The following is a 13,360-nucleotide window of genomic DNA, read 5'->3' as shown; positions in this document are numbered from 1 at the left end:
CCTTCCCATAGACACACTCCCAAACCTTGTGGACAGCCTTCCCAGAAGAGTTGAAGCTGTTATAGCTGCAAAGGGTTGGCCAACTTAATATTGAACCCTACGGACTAACAATGGGATGCCATTAAAGTTCATTTGCATGTAAAGGCAGGTGTCCCAATACTTCTGGTAATATAGTGTAGAATCAGTTCTTGTATTTGTCCCATGCACTGAGGAATAACACGTATAATCTTTTTTTTTTTTTTTTTTTTTGGATGCTGTGTTCTCCATGCATCCACTAATTGTCACTGATGCATAATTTTTCTAAGGCTGGGTTCACACTATACTACACCACAGTAGTACGACTTTAATCCTACTTTGCTCTGCGACATTGGTCCTACATCCATCCGACTTTCATGAACAGGATACTACTTTGATCCGACTTTGATAGTCTGACTTGTTCTTTGACCAATCAAAACAATCCCAGAGTTAGATAAATTCCTTTTACTGCTGCTATAATCACATGGGCTCCCAATGTCGGAGCGTTTGTCGTACCAGTGTGAACCCAGCCTCATAGACTGCATCTGATGATGTGAAATCTTTGGCACTTGGGATGAACTGTGTAGCTGTGCATCCATATAGAAATTCAGATCTCCCGCTAAGATTAATTGCTTGCCTTTCTTAAACTCCAAGCGTTTCTACAGGACCTTCTCAAAATACTCTTCTGTGTCGCTATCCTGGCACAATTCCTATCCGCACCATCCCCTGGGGCTTTCCTCTTCTTTTGTGTTAATTAGATTGGCATGCTCGACATGTTTCGCGGATATTCACCGCTTATTCAAGAGCTTTTATATTGCATAGTGTAAACAGAGACAATATATAATATTGCAGAGATAAAAAAATAAATAAAAATATTTTACATAATTGTGTATCCTCATCATTACAGTACCATTAAAGGCCAACAGCCTCAACTGCCAAACTATCCAATTTGATAGGATGTAGGTACCCCCCCCCCCCCCCTTTTATTATCTAAATTTTTCTGGCACTCCCACTAAACTACTTTTTGATAGTGCTTGATTTTGGAACTTTCTGTCCCCCAGACTTCACTGACCGGCTCTTCATTTTTTAACCCTGCCCATAGAAAATTCAAATGAAGGGTTGCTGAAATCAGAAATACAGGTCTGGTTATAAGAACAGGTCTAGAGCCACAGATGGCATTCTAGCCAGGCACTTAGCTGAAGTCCTGTTGTAGAGGTCTTCACAGGCCTAGTATCCATTTATAAGATATAGTCTGGTGAAGAGCTGGAGCCGGGTCCTAAACTAAAGCCAAACACTGGACTTTTTCCAGGTACAGAGCTTTACACCAGTCCCATAACTGAAAATGAATGCCAAGACTAAGGCCAGGTGCTGCGCTAATGCTGTTTACGCATACCAAGGTTAGCCTCAAAAGCTAAAAGTGTGTGCAAAGCTACTAGGAGCAGGAAACGAGTACAGAGCAGAGTACACCAGATGCACATGTAAAGCTGAAAACAGACCCAGCGTTGGACCCAGGTACAGAGCTGAAGCTTGTGAAGCCAGAGGCCCATACAATACTAATTATAGGGCTGAGTTGGATACAGAGCCAGGTAAAAGTATAGTGTTGAAGCTAGGTGCAGATCTGGAGCTTGATAAAAGGCTGGAGGTCTATGCAATCCTAATGCTTTTTTTTTTTTTTTTTAGGGCTGCAGCCAGGTGCAGAGCCAGGCACAAGTGTAATGTTGAAACCTGGTGCAGAGCTAGAATTTGATGTAAGGCTAAGGGCCTATGCAGTACTGATGCTAGTTATAGGCCTGAAACCAGGCACAAAGCTTGATGTAAGGCTGAAAGCCTCTACAGTGCTGATGCTAGTTCTAGAACTGAAGCCAGATGCAGGGATATATATATATATATATATATATATATATATATATATATATATATATATATATATATATATATATATATATATATATATATATATATATATATATATATATAAAAAATATTAATGTGTGTGTAATGATGAAACCAGGTGCAGAGCTAGAACTTGATTCAAGTCTGAAAGCCTATACAGTGCCAATTCTTATTGTAGGGCTGGAGCCAGGTGCAGAGCCAGGCACATGTGTAATGTTGAAGCCAGGTGCAGAGCTATTGCTTGATGTATAGCTGTCAGCCAATGCAATACTAATGCTAGTTATAGGCATGATGCTGGCTGCAGAGCCAGGTACCAGTTCATTGTTGAAGCCATGGTGCAAAACTGAAGCTTGATAGAAAGTTAGAACCTTATGCAGAGCTAATTCTAGTTATAAGGCTGAAACCAGATGCAGGGCCAGCAGTGGCGTCTCCAGCTTTCATATTTAGGGGGGGCACATGGGGGGGGACAGGGACAAAAGTAGGGGGGCCAACTATAAAATGCAATTATATTTATATATATATATATATATATATATATATATATATATATTTCCTGGGGCCCTTTACTACGATCCCACTATGGGCTCTTTCACATGTTCTGCAGTGAGCTCCCTTCCTACTATACTGGGGCCCCCCAGGGTGGCAGAAAACAAGAGATATATGTCACCAGCACACCAAGAAAATATAAGGGTCCAAAGCAGTGGGAGAACTATCATTGTTGCAAAGGTTGTCTTGCCACCAGGCCCTGGTGTTCTACCACTGTGGGGATCCCCAGCTGTCCTGTCCCTGCTATATACAGCGCTGGTCTGGCATCTGTCTCCATGGCAGCGGCGGCAGTCTATTAGGACCTAGTGCTGGTGACATTATGGGTGCATACAGGGGAAGGCTGGCACTGTTGGTTATAGAGAGCCGAGCCCCCAGCTGGTCACCTAGCAGCAGTAATGCTGTAAAACCTTCTCTGTTGACATGCTGATCGGCATGTGATCCAGGTGATGCTCCCAGTCAGATCTAATAAACACAGTGGGCTAGATTCAGGTAGGGGGACGTAAGTTTGTGCGGGCGTAGCGTATGTTATTTATGCTACGCCGCCACAATTTAGAGAGGCAAGTGCAGTATTCACAATGCACTTGCTCCGTAAGTTGCGGCGGCGTAACGTAAATCTGCCGGCGTAAGCGTGCCAAATTTAAATTGTCAAGAGGTGGGCGTGTTTTATGTAAATAAAACATGACCCCACGTAAGTGACGTTTCTCACGAATGGCGCATGTACCGGCCATGACCGTATCCCAGTGCGTATGCTCCTAATCACATCGCAAATAGTCAATGCTTTCGACGTGAACGTAATTTACGCAAAGCCCTATTCGCGAACGACACGCAAACAACGTAAAATGTTCAAAATTTGACGCGGGAACGACGTCCATACTTGACATTGGCTATGCCTCATATAGCAGGAGTATATAGCGCAGTTATATTTTTTTCTAGTATGCTTTTTATGTTTGTTTGACGTAATAATTGCAGCTTATTAATCCATTTATTTATTTTTGTATTTTTTTTTCACAGCAGGAGTAACGTTAAGCCGGAAAAAGCCTTACACAAACGGCGTAAAAAAAAATTGCCGGGCGCACGTACATTTCTGAATCGGCGTATCCAGCTTATTTGCATATTCTACGCTGAAATCGACGGCAGCGCCACCTAGCGGCCAGCGTAAATATGCAACTAAGATAAGACGGCGTAAGAGACTTGCGCCAGTCGGATCTTAGCCTAATTTCAGCGTATCTTGCTTTCTAAATACAGAAAGAAGATACGCCGGCGCAGATTTGAATTTACGCGGCGTATCAATAGATACGCCAGCGTAAATTCTTTCTGAATCTAGCCCAGTATTTATTAGCATCAAGAGTACAACCACATAAATATAATCAACCGTATGATCAGCAGCCATGTGGGCTCTATGCCTGTAAAGTGTGGGCTTTGATCAATAAAATCACTGATATTTCTGACTAGGATTTGACTAAGAGCATCACCTGGATTGCATCACGATCAGCATGTCAGAGAAGGCTCACAACTTTAGAACCCTATTAAAGTCTATGGGACTCGAACGTTTGAAATCTAAACTGCTAATTTTAAAGGCAAGTTATTGCCCTAAAAAGTGTTTGGGGACCTGGGTCCTGTCCCAGGGGACATGTATCAATGCAAAAAAAAGTTAAAAAAACTGCTGTTTTTTCAAGAGCAGTGAATTTAATAATGCTAAAAGTGAAACAATAAAAGTGAAATATTCCTTTAAATTTTGTACCTGGGCGGGTGTAAAGTTAGCATGTGAAATAGCTCATGTTTCCCGTACTTAGACTTGTCTCTGCACAAAGTGTCATTTCTGAAAGAAAAAAATAAATTTAAAACTGACTTGCGGCTATAATGAATTGTCGACTCTGGCAATTCAGAGCAAATTCATTCATAAAAATTCAATTACCAGGCCCTTCAGGTCTGGAATGGATATTAAGGGGAATCCCGCCGTCAATTTAAAAAAAAAATTACGCGGGGTTCCCCCCAAATATCCATTCCAGACCCTTCAGGTCTGGTGTGGATTTTAAGGGGAACTCCACCCCAAATTTAAAAAAAAATGGCGTGGAGTTCCCCCAAAAATCCACACCAGACCCCTTATCCGAGCACGTTAACCTGGCCGGCCGCAGAAAAGAGGGGGGGGGGACAGAGTGCGGCCCCCCCCTCTCCTGAACCGTACCAGGCAACATGCCCTCAACATAGGGAGGATGTCCCCATGTTGATGGGGACAAGGGCCTCATCCCCACAACCCTTGCCCGGTGGTTGTGGGGGTCTGCGGGCGGGGGGCTTATCAGAATCTGGAAGACCCCTTTAACAAAGGGGACCCCCATATCCTGGCCCCCCCCTTATGTGAATTGGTAATGGGGTACCATTTCACGAAGGAAGTGTAAATAGTTAAAAAAAAAACACACACACACCGTAGAAAAAAGTCATTTAGTAATAAAAAAAAAATAAAAAAAATCCAGCGGTGGTAATCCACTCGTCCCGGCTTCCTGCTCCAACGTTGTCTGTATCCAGCGACGAGAAGATCCATCCATCCAGAGCGCAGCATCGCCGACCTCCTCTCTCCGCTGGACACATCCCAGCGGAATGATGCGGGTGAAGCTTTGATATTTCTTATATAGGGAAGGCGGTGCCACCTGTCACGTGACCCCACACCCTCTGATGCACCCTCTGCTACGTCACTGGGGAAGCCCAGTGTTCCAGAGCGATCGCATCTCTGAGCTACAGCACTTCAATCTTTAAGGCTTTTAATCTATGTTTCAAATGTGAGTACACTGTTTATATGAATTAAAGGATTGCATTTTACTTATAAAACGGTATCACGCTATTGGGCACTTTATTTATCTCTTCCCCGAGCGGCTGTGGAATTTTATGCATTGAGAGAGTCCTGGTGGGATGCAGCACAGACATTTATTGTGAGAGCCCGTTACCCCTGTAGGGGGAATTGGATCCGGTGAGTGCGGGACCATTGGGAGAGAGCACTGAGTGATTCACTGAAGGCTTGCAATATAGTCTGTCATTTGCACGGAGCACGCAGCACTTTAATTTGCATGAATCATCATTGAAAACTGGACTTGTTTGATATACCCTGTTTGCAATATCTTTATCTGAGGATAAACACTAGCACTTTATTGTATATATATTTTCTGTGACATATATATTTTTTTCATATTTTAATTTTATTTTCATCACATATATATTTTTATTGTTCCTACATGGATGTAGGCACCATCACCTATATTTTTTTGCACATTAAATAACCACTCAGGTGGGCTCACCTGTTACATTTATTGTTCACAGTTCATATATATTTTTTACACTTAAGTAGGCGCCATCACCTGCTATCTTATACTCAAGCCCAGTGTTCCCCCTTGTGTCAGAGGGGGTAGGGTCACGTGACGGGTGACCCGCCTCCCCTATATAAGAAATGTCATATCTTCATCCGCGTCATTCCGCTGGGCTGTGTCCGGCGGAGAGAGGCGGCCTCCGATACTGTGCTCTGGAGCTCTGGATGCCGGAAGATCTTCTCATCGCTGGACCGGAGAGGAGATCACCCGTCGCTGGATACAGACAACGTTGGAGCAGGAAGCCAGACCGCTGGATTTTTTTTCCTTTTTTTTTTTATTAATAAAGGTCTTTTTTCTACTGTGTGTGTGTGTGTGTGTTTTCTTTTTTTAACTATTTACACTTTCTTTGTGAAATGGTAGGGGTACAATGTACCCCATTACCAATTCACATAGGGGGTGCCAGGATCTTGGGGTCCCCTTTGTTAAAGGGGTCTTCCAGATTCTGGTAAGCCCCCCCGCCCGCAGACCCCCACAACCATCGGGCAAGGGTTGTGGGGATGAGGCCCTTGTCCCCATCAACATGGGGACATCCTCCCCATGTTGAGGGCATGTGGCCTGGTACGGTTCAGAAGAGGGGGGGGGCGCACTCTGTGCTCGGATAAGGGGTCTGGTGTGGATTTTTGGGCGAACTCCATGCCATTTTTTTTTTAAATTTGGGGTGGAGTTCCCCTTAAAATCCACACCAGACCTGAAGGGCCTGGTAATTGAATTTGGGGGGGACCCCCACGCTATTTTTTTTTTTTTTTTTTTTTTTGAATGAATTCGCTCTAAATTTATTTTATTTTTTTATGAATGAATTCGCTCTAAATTAATTTTTTTTATGAATGAATTCGCTCTAAATTTTTTTTTTTTATGAATGAATTCGCTCTAAAACATTTTTTTCTTTTAAAAGTGTATTTTGTGCGTGTACTCGAGAGAGGAGCCGGACTGCAGGAGTTGGGAGTAGGCAGGCCTCCCCCAGAGGCAATCTGCCACCTTTCTCCATGCCCCGGGTGGCAATGGTGGGTGTGTGAGGGGGTCCTCCCACACAGCCCGCCCTACCTGCTCCGCTTTGAAGCCCAACGGGGCAGAGGGACTCCCTATAAGGGAGTGAGAGGATCTAGCCCGCTCAACCAGCCCCGTTAGTCCTTCGCCTCTCTTTTTAGAGACCGCGTGGTCAAAGTGCGTGCATGTTAACCCAATTTCGAGTGCGTGTAAGTGTGGTGGTTTTTGTGGGAGGGAGGTGGGCGTACTAAGCGCAGGCTTACCTTGCATAGCACACCCACCGGGAGCCGGGCTGAGACCACCAAACTCAATTCACATGTAGCTGAGACCGGGATCCGAACCCCTAGCTGCAGAGGTGAATGGCTTGTCAGCGCAGTGCTCTAAATTGGTTTTAAATGTCTTTTTTTTCTTTCAGAAATGACACTTTGTGCAGAGACCGTTCTAAGTACGGGAAACATGCGCTATTTTCACATGCTAACTTTACACCCCCCCTAGGTACGAAATTTAAAGGTATATTTCACTTTTAGCATTATTAAATTCACTGCTCCCGAAAAAACAGCCGTTTTTAAAACTTTTTTTTGCATTGATACATGTCTCCTGGGACAGGACCCAGGTCCCCAAACACTTTTTAGAAAAATAACTTGCATATTAGCCTTTAAAATTAGCACTTTAGATTTCTCCCATAGACTTTAACAGGGTGTTCCGCAGCTTTTCGAATTTGCCGCGAACACCCCAAATTGTTCGTTGTTCGCCGAACAGGCAATGTTCGAGTCGAACATGAGTTCGACTCGAACTCGAAGCTCATCCCTTCTCAACTGCTGCTAAGCAACCTGCAGGGAGCTTAACTGTCTACAACCAATAGAGATGAGCTCGGGTGTGTTTGAAATCCCACATGCCCGATCCTGCCAGGAAGCCGACACTCCACAGTGCTAATCAATGTATGGGCTGCCTAAGTGCTAAGACCAGCCATAGACAGTTTAAATCTCAGCTGGTTCAGCAGAAACTGGCTGAGATTTGAACCATTAATGAGCAGATTCTCTTATAATTATCACTAGTGGTTGCTGGTGATAATCACTGTTTATCGGGAGAATATAATTGCTGGGCAGGAGGGATATTCCCCTGTCGCCACTGTCTGTTGATGGGGGGATCATGCAAGTTTCTTTCCTGCAATCTGTGGATGCAGGAAAGAAATTTGCACCGTATATTATCTGCACTGATTACAGTGTACTGCAGTCTGCAGTGCACACACTTAAACACGGTCCAGGCTAGAATATCTGGTTGTGTGAGCGCTCGCATTATGCAGTGTCGGCGAGCAGAGGGATGGGGAGGAATCCCCCGCAGAGCTGACTGGGGACGCTTTTTGGTGGGGCACAGCATGATGTTGGGGGGGGGGGGTCAGGGCCCCCCCTAGGGACGCCATTGAGGGCCAGATAGAAATATAATGTTGAAGCCAGTTGCAGAGCTGGAACTTGATGTAGGGCTGGAAGCTTGTACAGTGCTAATGCTATTTTATATGGCTAAAGCCAGGTCCAAATGTAATGTTGATGCCAGGTGCAGAACTGAAGCCTGATGTAAGGCTAAAAACCTGTGCACTGCGAATGATTGTTATAAGACTGAAGCCATGTATGGAGCCAGGTACTCGTGCAAGTTTGGAACCAGGTAAAGAGCTGAGGCTCGATGTAAAGTTGGAAGCCCGTGCAATGCTAATACTAGTTGTTATAGGGTTAGAGCCAGGAGCAAAGCCAGGTACAAATGTACATTTTTTTAAGCCAGGCACAGAGCTGGAGCTTGATGCAAGACTGAACACATATATGCTGGACCCCTTTGCAGTGCATAGGGATAGAGCCTGATGCAGAGCCAGGTGCAAATGTGATATTGAAGCCAAGAGTAAATACAAGGCCAGGAGTAGCACTGAAGCAGACTGAGACCAGGCAGTAGTCCAAAGCTAAACATAGGTCTACAAGTGCACACCAGACTGAGAGCAAAAGCTAAGATGCTTTTCACAATACGCTTGTAACATGCACAGAGTTCAGGAGTATCAGCTGACAAATTCCTCCTCTGCCTTGCAGTGTCAGTTTGTTTCTGCTCAAGAATCCCCTCTGTGGCAACTTCAGTTACCAGAGGATGAAGAGTGCTCTTAAGGTTAATATCCTCCGTAACTTGTGGGGGAGAGGTACGGAGGGGGGTAGGAGAGAATCCAAAACGAGCCCTGCTTATTGAGTTTCCTGCGGTATCACCGGTGGGGTCCCGCTCTCCTTCTCCCCCACTTGCCAACTCTAAACATTAATACCATTCATTCATTAATACCAATACCGGCATGTAGATTTCAGGAGCAGCAGGGTTCTGCCCAGGCACCTCTTGCCATCAGTCAGCGCCATGTTTGTGGCCCGCCCTAGTGAGTGCAATGCAAAACTTTATTAAATCATTTTTTTTTAGCCCCGTTTCACACTGCTGCGATGCCAGACATTGCATGTGATGTCTTGCGATGCGATTTCAGCCATACAGACAGTATGGCTGATATCCTACCGCATTTGGCCCAAACACGCACAGGACCCTTTTTTTGTTTGGACCAGAACCGGATCGCATGGGTGTTCACACCCATGTGATGCCATTCATGTCTGAACTGTCAGTTCGCAGTGCGATATGCGAGCTGAACTGGGGGTGTCGTTAACATTGTATGACACTCCCCAGCAGTTCACATATGGCAGTCGGGTGCGATGCGGGAGGATGCAGTGGATTCTCAGGGTTCTCGCATTGCACCAGTGTGAACCGGGCCTCAAAGTCAGTATAAAGGGAAAAAAAGTACCATATTTATCGGCGTATAACACACACAGGCATATAACACACACCCTAACTTTCCACACCCCCTGCGTATAACAGCAGGCACAGTTTACCCTCTATTTTCAGTGTAAAAAAGTGAGTGTTATACGCCAATAAATACAGTACTTTTGGGTTTAGCCAACTGTTTTTTGTCCATCTTTAATTGGCAACATAACCGGTGGAGTGTCATTGGGTGTGTCTTTTTGCTTTTGTGCTTTGTGTTAAAGGGCGTGTCTCTTTTGCATCTCGGAACATTGGGAAGTATGCAAGTGTTGGGATGTTCCATAAAATGGGGAGAAAAATGCTAGGACGAGGGGATCTTGTCATATGACTGAACTCTCCTCCAATGACAGAGTTCTTCCTGTAGCGTTATGCTGGGAGAATTCTGGGCCTGCACTTTATGAATAAGACATAAATGGGGTGCAGTGTGGCATAAACACTGTGGTATCCAGTTGATTTGATATATCCACTTTCTGCTCTAAATAAAACCATAGGACTTTGTGAATGGAAAAGGATTTTAAATTTACAAAGATAATGGTATCATGTTTTAGTTTTTTAAACTTTAAAAGCGAAGTATGGTATTAGAAAAAAGATACAAAGTCATACTTACCTAGATGACTGCAGCACTGATCCCAGCTGCAGTTGTCCCCCACTTCCTCTAAGACCGAGAACTGAGTGATCAAACAGTGCTGATCGCTCAACTCTTGGTCTTCAGCCTGCAGGAGCGGCTGGCTGAGCCTCTCAGTGGCTCACTAAGAGGCTCAGCCAGCTGCCGGACTAGGATTCTGGGTAGATCCCAAACATATGCTCAGGATCTTTTCAGAGCCTGGGCCAGGTTTGTGACTTAAAGCGGAGGTTCACCCTAAAACAATTATATACCGTTACATCCAGCATACTGCTGACATCTACAGTATGCTGTTTTTTTGTCTTTCTGCTGTACATACCTTCTTCTAGTTCTTTTCACCCGGCTTCAGGGGTTCTTACTGCCCCGGGGAGTAGGCGTTCTTATGAAGATGCGTAGATGATTGACGTGCGGGTAAGGCGCGTCACGCGTTCTAAAAATGGACGAACTAGGACTCGGCTTTATACGGCGCCTGCGCAGTCAGCTCTACACTTCAGGCGCCGTATAGAACCGAGTCCTAGTTCGTCTATTTTCGGAACGAGTGGCACGCCTTACCCGCAAGTCAATCAACTACGCCTCTTCATTTGAACGCCTATTCCCCGCAGGAGTGAGAACCCGGAAGCCGGGTGAAAAGAACTAATAAGGCGGTAAATACAGTGAAAAAAAAAATACCAGCATACTGTAGATGTCGGCAGTATGCTGGATGTAATGGTAATGATGTAATGTAATGTAATGTAATGGATGTAATGATGATTTTTAGGGTGAACCTCCGCTTTAAGTCCGCTGTTGGCTGAAAACAGGGTCACAGGAGTGCAGACCGACCTGCACTCCTGTGATCCACAGGAGTACTGCCATAAAGGATTTGGCTATAATTCTCCCTTTAAAATGGCTGATAGATTTGTTTTGATAGTTTATTTTTTTATTAAATTGCCATCATTTAGACAAAATTATTTGTGCATTCATGAAAACAATCCATTTGCTGGCTTGCTTCTTTACTGCTTGTGAGATCCAGACACATTTCCCATCATTCCATCATTCAGCAGGCCAACTAAAGGCTTTTTTTCCCCTGTATTTTATCATAGGTCTCAGTATTCTCGATCTGTGTCTTATATCTGTAAAGTTACACATTTGTATATATTTATTTATTTTTATTTTTTATTTTTTCAGGTTGCACTGTCCACTTTTGCTGTATATGTCCTAAGTAGTCCAAACAATATTCTAGATGCAGAAAAGGCATTTGTTTCCCTGGCATTATTTAACATCCTTCGGTTCCCATTAAATATGCTCCCTATGGTTATAAGCAGCATGGTTCAGGTAAGAAATGATTAATGAATCTGGCAATCTAGAATTTGTTTTAGTGTTCAATACTTTAGTGTTAAAGTAATTAGCCCACTGTGTTTAACCACTTTCAGCCCAGGCTAATTCTGGCATTTCTCTCCTACATTTAAAAATAATTTCTTTTGCTCGAAAATTACTCCGAACCCCCAAACACACATAGAGATAGATATATGTAGATGTATCTGACCTCCTGAATGGGGACATCCCTTTTAAATTGAAACAAAAGTATGGCACGCCTGCCAAACTAAGATTTACGTGCCTTAGGATACTCCACTTCTTTGCTAAGCATTCCCCACCAAAACTAAAGCTACCTCCTAAGCCCAACATCAGAGGTATCTCCCTTTTCTACTCTACTCTCCACGATAAGCTTATGTTTAGTAAAACCAAAGCTATGCTATTATTGGAACAGGACCTCCATATCCCTATTACTCCCTCTCAATTGCAAATTGCCATAAAATAAATTTTTAAGCCTCTCATTGCACCAACAACTCTGAGCTAGCTCTAAAAATTACCAATAGGTGGTATTATGCCCCAGTCTCTCCAGCTTCTGGAAACAAGTCTTCCAATTACCCGCCCACTACACTGGGATCCTTAGAAAACCTGACCCTGCCATAGCCATACTCGACACTGGAATAGACCCATACCCATCAGAGTTCAAATCCGTGGTTACCCATATTTTGCTTGCAGCCCGTGTTGGTGGTACATAATTGAAAATCTAATCTAACCCCCAACCTTTCTGATGTGGTGAAGATGGTTAACCAAAACTATACCTTAGACTGCTTTCTGGCAATCGATGCCTTGCAATACGCCACCTTCGCGAAGTCATGGATAATATTGTGAAGTTTCTCTTATCGTCCATGGACGGACACAGCTCCTTAAATCTTGACAAGTGGGTTATGTTCCTGCTCACAGGAGAGGACTAGGCAGAAACATGTTAGACAATTGAATACATGTTACTTTAACAGAGTTGAACAGCCCCGCCCAGGAGGCGGTCCCTCCAAACATAACCCTCCTCCCGGCAGTATGCAGCCTCAGTTTCTTTCTGCCGAGCAAAGGAGAAGGACGTATGGCTCCCTTTTGGGCTCAGCGCCCTGAGGAAATTTTTGTTTTCTTATCTTTTCTTCTTGAAGAATCTTCTAACAACTGTCGGCTGAGAGACCGGCTGGATATATAGATCCTTGTGGTCTCCTCAGTCCGGCCAGCGAGCGTGAGCACACCTTTGCAAAGAGGCTGGGTCTGCCACAACATACCCCATGGCTCCTGGGGTGGCCGGTGAGCTTTGGCTCCAGGGTCCACATATGACTGGGCTGTGGTGTTGTCTCACTCACAGTGGAGCGACAGCTACTCCTACGCGGTGTATGCCTGTCAGGAATGCATCAGTGGGTCCTCGCTTGGACGGGTAAGTACAGTCCTTCCCGCTTCGGCAGGTCGGTACGGCTGAGCATTCCTGTGGTTCAGGGGTCCTCCCTACCCTGCTCTGTCATATTTCCCTCTGTTCTATTGCTGCCTGGGTGGACCTGTGGGGAGCTCATTTTTCCACCAGGGGACTGTGGGGGTGTCTGGGCCTGTGTTTTTTTTCTGTGGGGGTGTATTTGCTCAGAAAGGCCTCATTAGGCCTTCTCATCCAAGTTGCGGCATTTTGCTGCCATTTTTGCCGCGCCATTTTTTTTGTAGCCTGCTGCTACCATTGTGAATTCCCATTGGCGGCCATTTTGTTGTGGTCGCGCTATGGCGCAGCTTACTATTGCGGTCGGCCATTTTACTGTGGCCGTTTCCTGCTCTGAGT

The 13,360-nt window shown here is 44.7% G+C and overlaps 1 protein-coding gene across 3 annotated transcripts in view; it reads left to right on the top strand.

Moving 5' to 3' along the window:
• LOC120943551 (multidrug resistance-associated protein 1-like) overlaps window positions 1–13,360 on the top strand; it is a 650,821-nt gene that overhangs the window by 264,568 nt on the left and 372,893 nt on the right. For 2 of the 3 annotated variants that reach the window (XM_040356914.1, XM_040356915.1), the window contains exon 13: window positions 11,404–11,550. The exons of the other annotated variant lie outside the window; for it this stretch is intronic. In XM_040356914.1, coding sequence (XP_040212848.1) covers window positions 11,404–11,550 — 147 coding nt within the window. The remainder of the gene's footprint in view (window positions 1–11,403; window positions 11,551–13,360) is intronic. 3 annotated transcript variants of the gene reach the window in all.

The sequence above is a fragment of the Rana temporaria genome, chromosome 6 (assembly GCF_905171775.1).
Source record: "Rana temporaria chromosome 6, aRanTem1.1, whole genome shotgun sequence".
Taxonomy (NCBI): Eukaryota; Metazoa; Chordata; class Amphibia; order Anura; family Ranidae; genus Rana; species Rana temporaria.
This window is presented reverse-complemented; position numbering and strand designations above follow the sequence as displayed.